Source organism: Vombatus ursinus, unplaced genomic scaffold (assembly GCF_900497805.2).
Source record: "Vombatus ursinus unplaced genomic scaffold, bare-nosed wombat genome assembly UNPS02012515.1, whole genome shotgun sequence".
In the NCBI taxonomy this organism is placed as follows: domain Eukaryota; kingdom Metazoa; phylum Chordata; class Mammalia; order Diprotodontia; family Vombatidae; genus Vombatus; species Vombatus ursinus.
The window spans coordinates 1,965,266-1,983,029 of record NW_020952293.1 but is presented as its reverse complement, the minus strand read 5'-3'; the positions used below and the strand labels follow the sequence as shown (position 1 = coordinate 1,983,029).

Here is a 17,764-nt window from a genome sequence, read left to right as displayed (position 1 = left end):
GGAATAAAGACTCACTCAGCTGCGTTCTCTCAACATTCCCCTCCAAACAACTTTAAAATAACACCTCAAGTTGAATTCTGGAGTGGCAGATCCAACAAAAGGTCAAAGTGAGACATTCTTCCAGCCCAAGATGACACAGGAGGTTGGAAGGAGAGATCTGTGACGTGGGAGAGGAACCTGACCCAGAGCCCACATGGATGAAACACAATTGGTGGGACTAGGTGGTAGTGACGAAAGTAGCAGCAGCTTCAGGAGCTCTCACACCAGAGATGGTAAGGGGACCTATCAATTATTCAGAAAGAGATTACAGGGTACCCCTGTGGTAGCACTGGGTACATGACCAGACATTATTTGGCAACTTCATCGTCTATACCCAATTCTGGGTCATAGTTCCAGGACAGAGAGTAGCGCTTTTGGTCAAGATGGAGTGGAAACCCTGAAGGGCAGTAACATTTCAGGTCCCAAGAGATAAGGGACCTGAGGAACAGTATTGTTTTCAGTCCCAAGAGAAGAAGAGCCCCAAGGAGCAGGATTACAATCTCAAGGGATCAGGGGACCATCCTAGGTAAGGACCAGAATGCAGATCAGGAGAACACTGACCACACCTCTCCCCAGATCACACCCCCTTGGAAGCACCAAAGGCTTCTGAACCCCCAGAACTATCTCTGAAAACAGTAGTGTGAAAAAGCCTGAAGAGACTGTGCGCCTTGCCACCCCATACTGGAAACAGAGCCCAACATTAACATAAAGTTCCAAATTAAGAAATAGTGTGGAAAAATCAGCAAAAACAAAACAAAACGAAACAAAAACCTGGTCATAAAAAAGTTATTATGGTGACAGGGAAGATCAAGACACAAATTCAGAAGAAGACAATGGAGTCAAAATAGCTACAAACAAAATCTCCAAGAAAAAAAAAAGGGAATTAGACAAAAGCCCAACAAGAATTCCTGGAAGAGCTAAAAAATGATTTTCAAAATTTTAAAAAAGTGGTGGAGGAAAAATTATGTAAAGAAAGGAAAGCAAAGGAAGAAAATTATGAAAAGACAATCAATAGCTTACTTGGCACAAAAGAAAGTAAATCCTTAAAAAACAGAATTGATCTAATGGAAAAAGGGATACAATAATTCACTGATGAAAATAACCCTCAAAAAGCAGAATTGGCCAAATGGAAGACGAGGTACAAAAGTTCACTAAAGAAAATAATTCCTTAAAAATTAGAATTGGGCAAGTGAAAACTAATGACTCCACGAGTCAGCAAGAAACAATAAAACAAAGTAAAAAGAATGGAAAATAGAAGAAAATGTGAAATATTTCACTGGAAAAACAACTGACCTGGAAAATAGATCAAGGAAAAATAATTTAAGAATTATTGGATTACCTGAAAGCCATGATCAAAGAAAATGTCTAGAATCATATTTCAAGAAATTATCAAAGAAAACTGCCCTAATATCCCAGAACCACAGAGTTCTCAAAGAGATGCCAAAATGAAAATTCCCAGAAATATTACAACCAAATTCCAGAGTTCCCAGGTCAAAGAGTAAATACTTCAAGCACCAGGAAAGAAACCATTCAAATTCTATGGAGCCACAGTCAGGATCACACGAGATTTAGCAACTACCACATTTAAAGAGCAGAGGTCTTAGAATATGATATTTCAGAAGGCAAAAGAGCTGGGATTACAACCAAGAATAACCTACCTAGAAAAACTGAGTATAATCCTTCCAGGGGAAAAGTGGATATTTATTGAAATAGAGGACTTTCAAGCACTACTGATGAAAAGACCAGTGCTAAATAGAAACTTTGACTTTCAAATACAAGACTCAGAGAGGCATAAAAAGGTAAACATGAAAGAGAAATCATAAAAGAGTCAATAAGGTTAAACTGTTTAACTTTAAATATGGGATGATGATACATTTATCTTCTAAGAACTTTATCATTATTAGGACAGTTAGAAGGATTCTACATAGAAAGAGGGTGTGGTAGTAGGTCCATTATATTGGAATGATGCAAAAAAAAATGGATGGGTGAGAATGAGGGATGCCCTGAAAGAAGGGACAAGGGAGAGAAAGAATGGGAAAAATTATCTCACATAAAAGAGGCATGCAAAGGAGAGTTTTTACAGTGAGGGGAAAATGATGGTGGAATGGTGCAGGTAATGCTTGAACTTCATTTACATTTAAATTGGTTCAAAAAGGGAAAATATATATATATATATATAGTCAATTGGCAACAGAAATCTATCTTATCCAATAGGGGTGTGTGTGTGTGTGTGTGTAAAAGATAAAGAGAAAGGGGGAAGTGATAAAAGGGAGAACAGATAAAATAAGGCAGTGGTTAGAAGCAAAATAGACTTTAGAGGAGGGACAGGATAAAAAGACAGAGAAGGACAAACAGAAGAAAATAGGATACAGGGAAACGTACAGTTAGTAATCATAACTGTGAATTGGATGAACTCACCCACAAAATGAAAGTGGATTGCAGAATGGATTAGAAACCAGACTCCAACGATAAATTCTTTACAAGAAACCCACTTGAAATAGAGAGACACACAGAGTAAAAATAAAGGGCTGGAGCAGAATCCATTATGCTTCAGCTAAAGTGAAAAAAAGCAGGGGTATCAATCATGATCTCAGAGAATGCAAAATAAAAAGCAGGCCTAATAAAAAGGGTTAGGCAGGGAAACTACATCTTGCTAGAAGGAACCATCAACAATGAAGTAATGTCAACACTAAACACGTGTGCATCAGAATGGCACAGCATCCAGACACTTAAAGAAAAAGTTGAATGAATTACGGGAGGGAATAGGAAATAAAAGTATCCTCAACTTTTCCCTCTCAGAGCTAGATAAATCTAACCATAAAATAAATAAGAAAGACATCAAGGAGATAAATAGAATCTGTTAAGTTAAATATGAAAGATCTCTGGAGAAGACTGAATGGAAATAGAAAGGCACATACCTTTTTCTCATCTGTATATGGCATATTCACAAAAATTAACTGTGTAATAGGGCATAAAAACCTTACAGCCAAATGCAGAAAATCAGAAATATTAAATGTGCCATTTTCAGACCGTAATTCAATAGAAATTACCTTTAATGAAGGCCCATGGAAGCATCCATTCAAAACTAATTGGAAACTAAATAATCTAATCCTAAAGAATGAATGGGTCAAAGAACAAATCATAGAAACAATCAATGATTTCATTAAAGAGAATGACAACAATGAGACAATACTCTAAAACTTGTGGGATATAGCCAAAGCAGTATTTAGAGAATAATTTATATTTCTAAATACATACATCAGTAAATGAGAGAAAGAGCAGATCAATGAATTGGGCATGCAATTTTTAAAAAGCTAGAAAAAGAACAAATTAACCCCCCCCCCAATTAAACACCAAAATGGAAATCCTGAAAATAAAAGGAGAGATTAATAAAATTGAAGTAAGAAAAAATTGAGCTAATAAATAAAACTAGGAGCTGGTTTTTATAAAACCAAACCAAATGAAACCAAACAAAAGCAAACCCAACAACAGCCAAAAAATAGATAAAACATTGGTTAATTTGATTAAAAAAAGAAGAAAACCAAATTACTTGCATCAAAAATGAAAAGAGTGAATTCACCACCAAATGGAAATGAAATTAAGGCAATTATTAGGAGTTATTTTGCCTAATTAGGAGTTATTTTGCCTAATTACATGCCAGTAAAACTGATGAAGTAAAGTGGGTGAATATTTACAAAAATATAAACTGCCCAGATTAAGAGAAGAGGAAATAGAATACTTCAATAACCCTATCTTAGAAACAGAAGTTGAATAAGATATCAATGAGCTCTCTAAGAAAAAATCTATAGGACCAGTTGGAGTCATGAGTGAATTCAACCAAATAATTAGGAGCAACTTATCTTAATATGATGCAAACTATTTGAAAAAAAGAAGTCCTACCGAATTCCTTTAATGACACAAATATGGTGCTGATACCTAAACTATGGAGAGCAAAAACAGAAAAAGTAAACCAATTTCCTTAATGGATGTTGATGCAAATTTTTTTGTTTTTGTTTTTGATTTTCTTTTTGGTGAGGCAATCAGGATTAAGTGACTTGCCCAAGGTCGCACAGCTAGTAAGTGTTAAGTGTCTGAGGCCAGATTTGAACTCAGGTCCTTTTGACTCCAGGGCCAGAGCTCTATCCACTATGCCATCTAGCTGCCCTGGATGCAAAAATTTTAAATAAAATACTAACAAGGAGATTACAGCAATATATCACAAGGGTCATACACTACAAACAAATGAGATTTATACCAGGAAAGCAAGGTTGGGTCAATATTAGGAAAGTTATCAGGATAATTGACCATACCAATAACAACAACAACAAAAATCATACAATTACATGTATAGATGCAGAAAAAGCCTTTGATAAAATACAACACCTCTTCCTATTATAAAATCCTAGAAGCATAGGAATCAATGGAGTTTTTCTTAAAATAAATATTATCTGTCTGAAACCAAGAACAAGCATTATCTGTAACAGGGATAAACTTGAAGCCTTCCCAATAAGATTGGTAGTAAAGCAAAGATGTCTGTTATCACTATTACTCAATGTTGTGCTAGAAATGTTAGCTATAGCAATAAGAGAAGAAAAAGAAATTGAAGGAATAAAAATAAGCAATGAGGAAACAAAACCATCACTCTTTGCAGGTGATATGAGGGTATACTTAGAGAATCCTAGAGAATCAACTAAAAAAAGTAGTGGAAACAATCAACAATTTTAGCAAAATTGTAAGATTATAAAATAAACCCACACAAATCATCAGCATTTCTATATACTACCAACCAAACCCAGCAGGAAGAGATAAGAAGAAATTCCATTTAAAATAACTGCAGACAACATAAAAGATTTGGAAGTTTATTGCCAAGACAAACCCAGGGATTATGTAAACACAATTACAAAACACTTTTCACACAAATAAAGACATATCTAAACAATTGGAGAAATATTAATTGCTCATGGGTAGGTCAAACCAATATAACAAAAATAACAAGTTATCTAAGTTAATTTGCTTATTCAGTGCCACACCAACCAAAGTACCAAAAATTATTTTGTAGAGCTAGAAAAAACAGTAACAAAATTCATCTGGAAGAACAAAAGGTCAAGAATATTAAGGGAATCAATGAAAAAAAAAGTTAAAGAAGGTGGCCCAGCAGTTCCAGAATTCAAATAATTACTAAGGAGTAATCATCAAAACAATTTGGTACTGGACAAGAACTAGAGTAATGGATCAGTGAAATAGCCTAGGTATACAATACATGATAGCAAATTACCGTAGTAATCTAGTGTTTGATAGACCCAAAGATCCAAGCTTTTGGGGATAAGAGCTCAACATTTGACAAAAATTGCTGGGAAAACTGGAAAGCAGTTTGGCAGAAATGAGGCACAGACCAACATCTCACAAGATAAGGTCAAAATGGATAAATTATTTAGACATAAAGGGGAATATCATAAGTAAAATAAGGGAACATGGAAATATGTACCTGTCATATCTATGGATAAGGGAAGAGTTGAAGTCCAAATAAGAGATAAAGGAAGTAAAATAGATAATTTTGATTACATGAAATTAAAAAGCTTTCACAAACGAAACCAATGCAACCAAAATTAGAAGGTAAACAGGAAACTGGGAAAATTTTTTGCAGAAAATTTCTCTGATTAAAGTCTCATTTTTCAAACATATAGAGAACTGAACCAAATTGATAAAAATAAGAGCTGATAAATGGTCAAAGGATATGAACTGGCAGTTTTCAGAAGAAGAAATCAAGGCTATCAGTAGTCATATGAAAAAATGCTCTAAATCATTACTGACTATACTACCTCACACCGATCAGATTAGCTAACATGACAGAAAAAGAAAATGACAAATGCTGGAGGGGATGTGGAAATATTGGGACATTAATGTACTATTGGTGGAGTTGTGAACTAGTCCAACCATTCTGGAGAATTTGGAACTATGCCCAAAGGGCAACCAAACTGTGCACATCCTTTAACCCAGCAGTAGCACTAGTAGGTCTCTATCCCAAAAAGATTAAAGAAAGGGAAAGAAAACAACCTATTTGTATAAAATATTTGTAGCAGTTCTTTTTGTGGTGGCAAAGAACTGGAAATTGAGGGATGACCATCAATTGGGGAATGGCTAAGTTGTGGTATATGATTGTGATGGAATACTGTTATAAGAAACAACCAGCAGGATGGTTTCAGAAAGACCTGGGAAGACTTATATGAACTCATGCAGAGTGAAGTGAGCAAAGCCAGGAGAACATGTATATAGTAACAGCAATATTGTAACTATTTTCAACTGCTCTGATCAAGACAATAATCCAAAACAATTCCAAAGGACTCATGACGAAAAATGCTATCCACCTCCAGGGAGATACCTGATTAACTCTGAATGCAGCTCGAAGCATATTTTTAAAAGAACTTTATTTTTATTGTTCTGTCTTTTTTTTTTGTAACATGCCTAATATAAAAATGTTTTGCACAACCTCAAATGTGTAATCAAAAGCAAATTGCTTGCCTTCTCAAAGGTGGCGGGAAGGGCAGGAGGGAGGGGGAGAATTTAAAACTCAAAAATTAAAACAAAATGAATGTTAAAATGTTTTTTATATGTGATTGGAAAATATTTAATGAAATAAATAAAAATCAGGAAAAAATCAAATTGCTTGCCTTCTCAAGGAGGGTGGAAGGGCAGGAGGAGGGAAGAGAATTCGGAATTCAAAAATTAAAAAAAAATTATTGTTAAAAATTTTTTATGTATGATTGGAAAACAGTTAATATAAAATAATTTCAATTTTTTAAAAAAATTAAAAAGATGATCATCAGCTAAGAGTTATTTACTGAACAGCTACTATATACTGTGCTCTGAGAAAGTGGCATTCCACCTTTCTGGGACTCAGTTTCCTCTTCTGTAATGTTCAATCCATTTTTCAGGCCCCAGTTCAAATGCTATCTTCTCCAGGAAACTTTCCCTGATCACCCAAGCTAGAAGTCTCTATTCTTTGAGCTCCTGTAGCTCTTTGCTTATCCCATTCTTAACGCTTAGAATATAGTCTTTTCTTAGATATCTAGCTTGTTAACTCCTTGACGACAGGAATTGTTTTACATGTCCTTATATCTTCCATATCACCCAGTGCCATGTTTGATTCAGAATGGCATTGAGTAAATACTTACTGCATGAATGAAGCTTATCCAAACCTAGAGATCACATTAGAGTTAGGTAAGAGATACTATGAGAAGAAAGTTCTAAATCTTGAATTAACTCTTCCTCCAAGCTTTTGAAATCTTCCTCCTATGATAGATCTCTCTCCTTGAGGGGTTTACCTGGGCAGGAATAGTTCCATTGTTGTTAAGGATGAGAGGAAGCTTCTCTGTCTGGCCCACCAGAAGCCTCTTAAACAGGAAGAGAGGATTTCCTTTTTGGTTACAGAGAATGGGCCGAGTAACAGTCACTCGGGGTAGGTTCCCTTCTCCGACGATATCAAATGTGAGGTTTCGGGTCTTAGAGAGGAAACTGCAGGGAGCAAAGAATCACCAATTTGCCAGTGAGGATGGTGACATGGGGGTACCATGGTCCCTACCCCTCCCTCAGGAAAAGGACCTGGAGGAGAATTACTTAGGCAAACCATCTACGGAGGCTTCAAAGAGACACTGATAGGTCTGCATTGTCTGTGGAGTGAAAGTCACGGTGGCAAAAGCCTGGGAGCGACTGGCAATGCATATCTTGGTGGGCTCCACTTCAAAGATGTCAGTGATGCGAGCCTGGGGAAATAAGGCAACGTGGGTATATTAGCTCCTGGGCACACTTACACCACCACCATACTTATGTATTTTACAGCTAGAGCTGGACACTGTGGGCGTTTCTCATTGTCCCGCCTGTGTTTTTGTCCGGAGTGCTTCTTGTGGATGGAATACCCTCCACTCTCTATCTGTTTGTTGAGTTCTTACTTATCTTTTAAAGTCCAATCCAAATGCCCCTTCTCCAAGAAGCCTTCCCAAATGCCCCGAGTCAGTAATGATTCTTTTCTCCTCAGACCTCACAAGCATCTGGTTTGCATTTTCTCTTCATGTTCTTATCATGATCTATGCTAAATTAAAATTCTCCCAAGTCCTGGAATCTTTTCTTTTTCCCCCTCCCTCTTTGATTTTAATTATGGGAAAGAATAAAATGGTGCCCATCTGAAGTGTGCATAGCAATGGTGGCAATGGAAGGTGGAGGCTGGGAGGATTGCTGGAAAACTCTGGAGGTTTTGCCTTTATTTTGTAAGAAGGAGCTAGCTTCTGATGAACTGAGCACTGTAGAACCTTGTCTTTTCTTTGTTAGGAAACAAATGGTAGGGAGATGGAGAGGGAGGGAGGGAGAGAAAGCCTCAGTCCTCATACTCCTTGCCACCCTCACCTCGTAGTGAGGTAGAAAAGGACAAAGAACTTGGCAGGGCAGTCATCACAATTCTAGGGGATTCTGGTAATGTGCATACATCTTTAGAACTAATAGTCATTCATCCAAAGCTCTCCTTTGAGTCTTTCTCCTTTTGACATATTTTTGTCTTTCTGTAATACTGTGAACCATGTAGATGGGGAGTATATTTTGGATACTGGGGAATACCATATCTGCAGCAACTCCCCAGCTTTCCTTTGTAGAGGTTTTATGACCCAAGACCAATGAGAAAACATTTCCCCAGATGCTCTTGGGCTACTCATATCATGAGACCCGCTAAGATGACATAGTTATGTAGGTCTGTGTTCTATCTTCTTACTTGTCAGGGAGCCAGCTCTTTAAGGGCGGGGAATATGTCTTATTTTATCATTTTTATCCTCAGCATCTAATGAAGTGCTCTGCACACAGTAGGCACTCAATAAATGCCTAAATTGAAATCCTTTCCTATTCCTCCTTTTTAGGAACCCTTGCCCACTTTTATTTACATAGGTGCCAAGAAGCGACAGACCATATTTACAGCCACTCAACAGGGAAGGATCGTGACTCATGACTCCAGTGATAAAACTAGTGAATGTGGCAATCTATACCCAAAGGAGGGGGGCAGCCCCCTCAACAAACAGGTACCAGCATGGGTGATCATCTCTTCCTACTAAAATCCTTCTTTGGTTCAAGGCTCCCCTCGGGTACCACTTCTTCCATGAAGCCTTCTTGGCACCCACTCTCTTTTTTTTTGTAAGGCAATTGGGATTAAGTGATTTGCCCAGAGTCACACAGCTAGTAAGTGTTATGTGTCTGAGGCTGGATTTGAACTCAGTTCTTCCTGACTCCAGGGCCTGTGCTCCATCCATTGCACCATCTAGCTGTCCCCTTGGCATCCTCTCTTGCTTCTCAGTTAAAGATGATTTCTCCCTCCTTAGCTTTTTCTTGAGTACCTTGTCGGTATCTTTTCTTCCCCTCTCCCCCTCTCCTCTGTCTCATGCTTATTGCCATCTGCACTACAATTTGAGGATAAACATCTTCAGGACTCCATCTGTATCATGTTTTGATCTTTGTACTTTTAGTACCTATTCCAATGTCTTAAATATTGCAGGTGCATGATAAATGTCTGTCAAACAAATGCATGCGTACTACCAGGTTTGCTCACATCATGTAGCTAAGCTTTCTCCTGAGCTATAACCTGGCTACTGTGGACCAGTGACTTCCTCTTACCCTGGTGGAAACAGGCTTGACAGAGATGTTGACATCACAGGGAATCTTTCCTACATTACTGATCTTGAATCGAGCTTTGGCTTGGTGTCCCACCAGGACATTACGGAATATAAATTTGTTCTCATCCTCCAAGAACACTCCTCCACCTTCTGTGGTTTGCAGAACCTGGTACAGGTTGATATTGTTACATAAGAGATGTTCCTCGAAAATGGAGGCCATGTCGTCTATCACGAAAGCTAGGAAACAGAGAGGAAACAGAAAGATGAAGCAACTAGACAGTTCTTTTAAACACTTTGGACTGAATTCAAATGCAAGCAAATCCTAGTAAGGGAAGGGAAACCAGGTTAGGTTACATCTCCTTAGGAGATCAGAATCCTTGGTCACTGACTCCCAAATAATCCTGCTACTACCAGATAAAACTACCCATTTGAACAGAGACCCCCATTAGTGGTGGTGTTTTTAACAGTGCTTATATTCTGCAGGTGTGCTTTATAAATAACAAATGCAAACCTGGAAAGGAAAAACAGCAGAACATACTCTTTTGCATGAGCAAGCTGCCAAGGGATGTAGCATAAACCTTGTTTTAGAGACATCAGACACTTCTATAGGAATTTGCTTGCTGAGAAGTGATTTTTAAGACAAAGATCTCGGTCTCCAATACCTGGCAAACAGGCTTCAGCTGCCAACACATATTGAATGCCGCCGGGCTGGTCTTTTGGATCTCGGTCTGAGATCTCAATGGCCAGAAACTCCTCACATCGTCCAATTGGGTCAGCAAAACAATCTACCGTAATTATTTGCTGCCCTCCCGGAGGGACGGATCCAAATCCAGGGTAGATGGTGAACATGTTGAGGGTGAAACGAGCCTGCGGGAAGAATCTGAGAAATGACAAGTTGCTCTTCTCTCGCAGACACCTCAATCTGCCCATTTTCAATTTTCTTGAAGGCAGCTGGTGCCACAGTGGATGGAGCACTGGGCCTAGAGTCAGGGAGACCTCCGTTCAAATGTGACCTCAGATACATACTGTGTCCTCAACCATAAAATGGGGGTGATAATAATATCAAGCAGGATTTTTGTGAAGATTAAATGAAATAGTTGTAAAAAGCACTTAACATAATGTCTGGCACATAGTAGGCACTCTATAAAAGCTTATTCCTTTCCCTTCTTTCCCCTCTCTTTACTTCTTCGAAGCATTTGCCCTGGTAATACCACATCTGGAAGGAGTTCATTAGAAAGCCTTTTCTAGCATCACATAAACACTCTGGCAGGTGCCAATCAATTGGTATTTATCAAGCACTTATTATACGCCAGGCACTGGGCTAAGTAGTGGGGAAACAAGAAGAGGCCGAAGGTAGTCCTGACCACAAGGAGCTCACAATCTAATGGGAGAGACGACAGGCAAACAAAGAGATGCAGCCACCAGGCTGTAAGCATAGGCCTTGGGATGGGAGGTTGTCTATGGACTAGCAGGGAGATGGGTGACCAGGGAGTGGTTAATTAATTCTAATTGGGTAATTAGAATGACTTATCAGGCAAACCAGGTAATTAATTCTGAAGACTGCCCAGAGAGATCAGCGGTGAAGAGCTGCATCAGTAGAGGGAATGTTGTCTCCAATGGAACCATTTGAAAGGTTCAAGTAGATCTCAGCGGTACAAGCTCACCTAATTGCCAATCATTCCTATTGGACTCACAGAGCCCAAGCCCCATGGACAGGACAGAGTCCTGAAGTCTGAACATGTGTATTCTTTACCTTGAATTGCACCTACTTTACCCTGGCCTGAGGAGGATCAATGTATACAGAAGGAAAAACTTCAGAAGGGGTAAGGTCTGGGGGAAAAAACTGGGGAGCATAATATTTGTGACTTAAATGGCAGGCATTCATGGGAGAGGGAAGAGAAATGCTTATAGCAACAGGGTGATAGTAGGCAGTGTTTACCAAATAAAGAATTCTGGTAGTGGCAATTTAAGTGAAAAGCTGCCAATATTCTAATCCACTTCAAATGAAAAGTCGCCACTACTCTAGTCCATTAATATGCCAGTATAATTCTTTGGAGATTCTACCATTGTAGGCTCTGATCTGGCTGGCTGGGATGCTGTCCTAGAGAAGGAGGGAGCTAGTTGGGATGTGATTCTAGGGGCAGGCTAATCATGGAAAAGGGGCATGAATTACTCACTTGGCTCATTGTGCTTGTGTCTTTTTGGATTGATTCATTGCCTTTGGGGGTTCTAGTAGCAGAGAACTTGGAGAAGCTGATGTTTTCCTTGGATCGCACATGTTTAGCATTATGCAATGCTCCTCTGAGGAAAGAAGTACACGTGTATTTATCCATCGATCACCAAGCACAAATGAAGCCCCGACCATATGTGCCAGGTGTTGTGCTAAGTGTATACCATTGGAAGCAATGACGCTGGGGCTATCTCATAACTCATGGTGAATATCCTCCTAGGGATGGGCACAGTTTGCTCTGTCCAAATAGGAACAAAAAGGCTGACATATTTAATTGTTTAATTATTGATTAGCCAATTTTGACTAGACATCGCAAAACTTTGCAGTAATTACTTTCATTAAATGGGATTTTGATGAAAAAAGGCAGCATTGATAGAATGGAAAAATTTTAAGAGGAGTCAGAGGATGCGAGTATGAATCCTGGCTCTGCTGCTTACTTCCTGTGTGACCCTGGATAAGTCTCTTTCCCTCTTTTTGGCCTCAGTTAACTCACTAAAAAAATAGGGGGTTGGAATAGATAATTTCTAAGACTTCTTTCAAATATAAAGCCTTTGATTAATATATAAGGTACAGGCTAATGCAAGACAGGGGCAGCTAGGTGGTGCCATAGCGGATAAAGCGCTGGACCTGGAGTCAGGAAGACCTGAATTCAAATCCAACCTCAGACACTTACTAGCTGTGTGACCCTGGGCAAGTCACTGAACCCTGTTTGCCTCAGTTTCCTCATCTATAAAATGATCTGGAGAAGGAAAATAACAAACCACTCTAGTATCTCTGCCCAGAAAATTCCTCCAAAAGGGGGTCATGAAGAGTTGGACATGACCGAAACAAATAAACAACAACCATCTGTTAGAGTTATTGTTTCCATGGAAATAAAGCCTTGCTGTTGGCAGAAGGGGCTAAATTAGCTGTTTTGATGACCTAGCTTTTTGGGAGAGTACTAGCACCTAGAAGACCTGAATAGATGACCACACTAAAAAATAGTTGGGGGTCCATTGCCTTCTCAATTCTGCATTTCTTTGCTCCCTTTTCTTTCTTTTTTATTAATTTATTTTGATTTTTCAACAATCACTTCCATAAGTTTTTTGAGTTTTAAATTTTTCTCCCCCTCCCTTCCCCCCTCCCTCCCCAAGATGGTGCACAATCTGATATAGGCTATACACATACAATCCTATTAAACATATTTTCACATTAGTCATGTTGTAAGGAAGAATTAGAACCAATAGAAGGAACTACAAGAAAGAGGAAACAAAACAAAACAGAAGAAAAAAAGAGCAAATAGTATGTTTCGATCTGCATCCATAGTTCTTTCTTTGGATGTGGCTAGCATTTTCCATCACAAGGCCTTTGGAGATGTCTTAGATCCTTGCATTGCTGAGAAGGGTTAAGTCTATCAATACTAGTCATCGCACAACGTGGCTGTTACTGTGTACAATGTTCTCCTGGTTCTGCTCACTTCACTCAGCATCAGTCCATGCAAGTCTTTCCAGGTTTTTCTGAGGTCTGCCTGCTCATCATTTCTTATAGCACAGTAGTATTCCATTACATTCATATAACACAACTTGTTCAGCCATTCCCCAATTGATGAGCATCCTCTCAATTTCCAATTCTTTGCCACCACAAAAAGAGCTGCTAGGAATATTTTTGTACATGTGAATCCTTTTCCCATTTGTATGATCTCTTTGGGATACAGCCCTAGAAGTGGTATTGCTGGGTCAAAGGGTATGCACACTTTTATAGCCCTTTGGGCAGTGTTCCAAATTGCTCTTTAAAATGGTTGGATCATTTCACAACTCCACCAACAATGCATTAGTGTTCCAATTTTCCCACTTCTTCTCCAACATTTATCATTTTCCTGTTTTATCATGTTGGCCAATCTGATAGGCGTGATGTAGTACCTCACAGTTATTTTGATTTGCATTTCTCTAATCAATAGTGATTTAGAGCATTTTTTTCATATGACTATAGATGGCTTTAATTTCTTCATCTGAGAACTGCCAGTTCATATCCTTTGATCATTTATCAGTTGGGGAATGATTTGTATTCTTATAAATTTGACTTAGTTCTCTATATATTTTAGAAATGAGGCCCTTATCATAGACACTGGTTGTAAAAATTCTTTCCCAGTTTTCTGCTTCCCTCCTAATCTTGATTGCATTGGCTTTGTTTGTGCAAAAACTTTTCAATTTAATGTAATCAAAATTATCCATTTTACATTTCATAATGTTCTTTATCTCCTATTTGGTTATGAATTCTTCTGTTCTCCATAAATCTGACAGGTAAACTATTCCTTGCTCTCCCAGTTTGCTTATAGTATCAGCCTTTATATCTAAATCATGAACCCATTTTGACTTTATTTTGGTATATGGTATGAGATTTTGGTCTATGCCTAGTTTCTGCCATACTCTTTTCCAGTTTTCCCAGCAGTTTCTGTCAAATAGTGAGTTCTTATCCCAGAAGCTGGGATCTTTGGGTTTATCAAATAGTAGATTACTATAATCATTGACTACTGTGTCTTGCATACCTAACTTATTCCACTGATCAACCACTCTGTTTTTTAGCCAGCACCAAGTAGTTTTGATGATTGCTGCTTTATAACACAATTTTAGATATGGAATGGATAGGCCACCTTCCCTTGCATTTCTTTTAATTAGTTCCCTTGATATTCTGGACCTTTTGTTATTCCAAATGAATCTTGTTATTGTTTTTTCTAGTTCTATAAAATAATTTTTTGGTAGTTTGATCCTTTTTTTTAAGAAGCAACTGCGGTGATTTCTTGGTACCTAGGAGACCATAGAGCGGTAGGGGGTTACCTGGTTACTAATATAACTTGCATCATTCTAGAAGAAACAAACAGAATAGGATCAATAATCCTAGAACAGCTTGAAACCATATGCATTGGCTAACCTAGAATTTTTTTGATATGCTAATCTGACAGTGCAGAATGAGAGGAGTTAAACTTCTGGAGAAGGGAAGGTATCAAGCAAATGTTTCTTTCTTACATTTTCCGTGTATGTAGAGGAGCATCCCTATTCAGCCTGCCGATGTTGAATCTGAAGTCCAGGGCACCTTGGTTTTCAATGATGAAGGCAGAAGTTTTACGGCTACCACAAACCATGGCTCCAAAGTTGATGATGGCAGCAGGGCTGATGGCGTATTTGGAGTATACCGCATTCACTGAGAATTTAATTGGAATGCTGGCAATGATCTCACCTCCGTCTATGCTGTTGGGTTCAATAATCTAAAAGGAAAAGGAGAGTTAGGAGTGGCGAGGAAAATGTTAGCCCACGTCTAAATCTGGAGAATCTCTTGAGAGGCAAGAGGGTCTAGTGGAAAAAGCGACAGACTTAGATTCAGAAGACCTAGGTTTACTTCCAATCAAATTCTATCTCCTACTAGCTCTAGGCAAGTTTATTCACCTCTTTGGGCCTTGTTTTTTTTTTTTTATACCTTTCTAGCAGCCAATTGGGCAGTTAGGTGGCACAGCGGATAGAGCACCAGGCCTGGAATCAGGACTTATCTTCCTGAGTTCAAATCTGGCTTGAGATACTTACTAGCTGTGTGACCCTCAGCAAGTCACTTCACCTTGTTTGCCTCAGTTGCCTCATCTGTAAATTGAGCTGAGCAAGGAAATGGCAAGCCACTCCAGTATCTTTGCCAAGAAAACCCCAAATGGAGTCATGGAGAGTTAGACACAACTGAAATGATTCAACAACAAAGGAGACAATTTCTAGAAAAAGATGTTAGTACTCATTGTCTCTACTTCCTCTCCTCTCACTCAATTCTCTCTTAAAATATTTATTTTTAAAAGCATATATTATTTCTCCCTTCCATTTCTCTTCCCCAAATGAATAAAAAAACCACTCATAATAAATACGTGTAGTCCAATAAAACAAATTCCCTTTTTCCATGTCCAATGTAAGAGACATGTATGTCTCATTTTGCATTTTAAGTCCAACACTTTGCTGGCAGGAGGTGGGTAGCATGTTTCATCTTCAGTTCTCCGGACTCTTGGTTTATCGTTGCATTGATCAGAATTCTAGTCTTTCAAAATTTTTTCTTTAAGATGTTGTTAGAGAGGCCGCTAGGTGGCGCCACAGTGCACAGAGTGCTGGGCCTGGAGTCAGGAAGACCTCAGCTGTAATCCAGCCTCAGACACTAGCTGTGTGACCCTGGGCAGGTCAATCTATCTCTGTATGCTTCAGTTGCCTCATCTGTAAAATAGGGATAATAATAGTACCTACTTCTCAAGGTTGTTGTGAGGATAAAATGAGTTAATATTTGTGAAGTAAACCTTAAAGCACTACGTAAATACTTGTTATTATTAATATTATTATCATTATATAAATTGTTCTCCTGGTTCTATTTGCTTCACTCTGCATCAGTTGATAGAAATCTTTCCAGTTTCCTTTGAAATTGTCAACTTTGTCATTTCTTATGTCACAATAATATTCCATTATAGTCACACACCTTGATTTGTTTAGCCATTCACCAATAGGTGAACACCTCCTTAATTTCTGCCTTTACAACTACAAAAAGAGCTGCTTTACATATTTTTGTACGCATGTTCTTTTCCTTTTCCTTTGCTCTCTCTGGAGACATAGGCCTAGTTGTGGTGTCGCTGGGTCACAGGGCATATGCAGTTTTGTAGCTCTTTGGGTATGGTCCCACGTTGCTTTCCAGAATGGCTCGGCCAGTTGCCAGCTCCACCGATAGTGCATGCATGGTCTCAACCCATTCCTCAACCCCTTGCCGTATGACTTGGGATCTCTATATTCAACTGAAATTGCTCATTCCAAAGTTAGCAGTGGCCTTTTAATTGCCAGATCTGATGGCCTTTGCTCAATATTCATTCTTCTTGCTCCATCTGAATCATTTGATGGTATTGATCACCCTTTCTCCTTGTCTATTCTGCCCTCTCTGGATTTTCATGACCCTGCTCTTTCGGTTCTCCACATCCCTGACCCTTACTTCCTTTGCTGGACCATCACCCATTTCCTAAGACTCTGTCCTGATTTCTCTTCTGTTCTAGCTCTAAACTCTCTCTTGATGATCTCATCAACTCCCATATATTTAATTATTATATCTACACATATGAATTAGATATCCATCCTGAGTCTCTCCTGAGCTCCTGTTTTCTAGCATCAACTGGTTTTTGGACGTTTGGAATTAAGTAGCCTACAGGTGTCTCAAACTCAACATGTTTAAAACAGAATTCATTACTTTTTGCCCCAAGCCCAGCCTTCTTCCAAAATTCACTATTGCTCTTGAGGGTACCTTTATGCTACCAGTGACCCAGGTTCACAACCTTGGAATCATTCTCTGCTCCTCACTCCCCTGTCCTCCCTGCGCCCCGCCCCATAGCTAACCGATTGTCAGTCGGATTTTTCTCCTTCTATGCTATCTCTCATCTCTAACCTCTTCACCCCACTCGCATGGTCCCTACCCTCATTCTCTTTCTTGGACCACTGCAGCAGCTTCTGTTTGGCCTCTAACATTCTCCAGTCTCTCACCTCTCCAACCTTTCTTCCACACAGCTGTCAAACTGATATTCCTACAGGATGGCTCTGCCCACCTCATTCCCTCCATAAAATCCAGGGGCTCCCTGCTACCTGTGGGAGTCTCTAACCTCTCTCTGCAGGCTCTTTGGGCCACCTAAACTGGCCTTCTCGCTGTTCTTCTCCCATGGATTTCCCTCTTCTGTCTGTGGGCTGTTTCATTGACTGTCACCAAGCCTACAAAGTACTCCTTCTCACCCTCACCCCTCGGAATCCCTAGCTTCCTTCAAAGCCCAGTTCAAATGCTACCTGTCACATGAAGCGTTTCATCCTAATCCCAGCTGATAATGCTT

The 17,764-nt window shown here is 39.1% G+C and overlaps 1 protein-coding gene across 1 annotated transcript in view; it reads right to left on the bottom strand.

Annotated features, from left to right (window-relative positions):
- The window catches only part of HYDIN (HYDIN axonemal central pair apparatus protein), a 470,364-nt gene that overhangs the window by 79,616 nt on the left and 372,984 nt on the right, over window positions 1-17,764 (bottom strand). The window contains exons 57-62 of the mRNA XM_027857914.1: window positions 14,916-15,154; window positions 11,861-11,984; window positions 10,346-10,550; window positions 9,685-9,920; window positions 7,654-7,799; window positions 7,362-7,551 (exon numbers count right to left, since the gene is read on the bottom strand). Of these exons, the coding sequence (XP_027713715.1) occupies window positions 7,362-7,551; window positions 7,654-7,799; window positions 9,685-9,920; window positions 10,346-10,550; window positions 11,861-11,984; window positions 14,916-15,154 (1,140 nt within the window). The remainder of the gene's footprint in view (window positions 1-7,361; window positions 7,552-7,653; window positions 7,800-9,684; window positions 9,921-10,345; window positions 10,551-11,860; window positions 11,985-14,915; window positions 15,155-17,764) is intronic.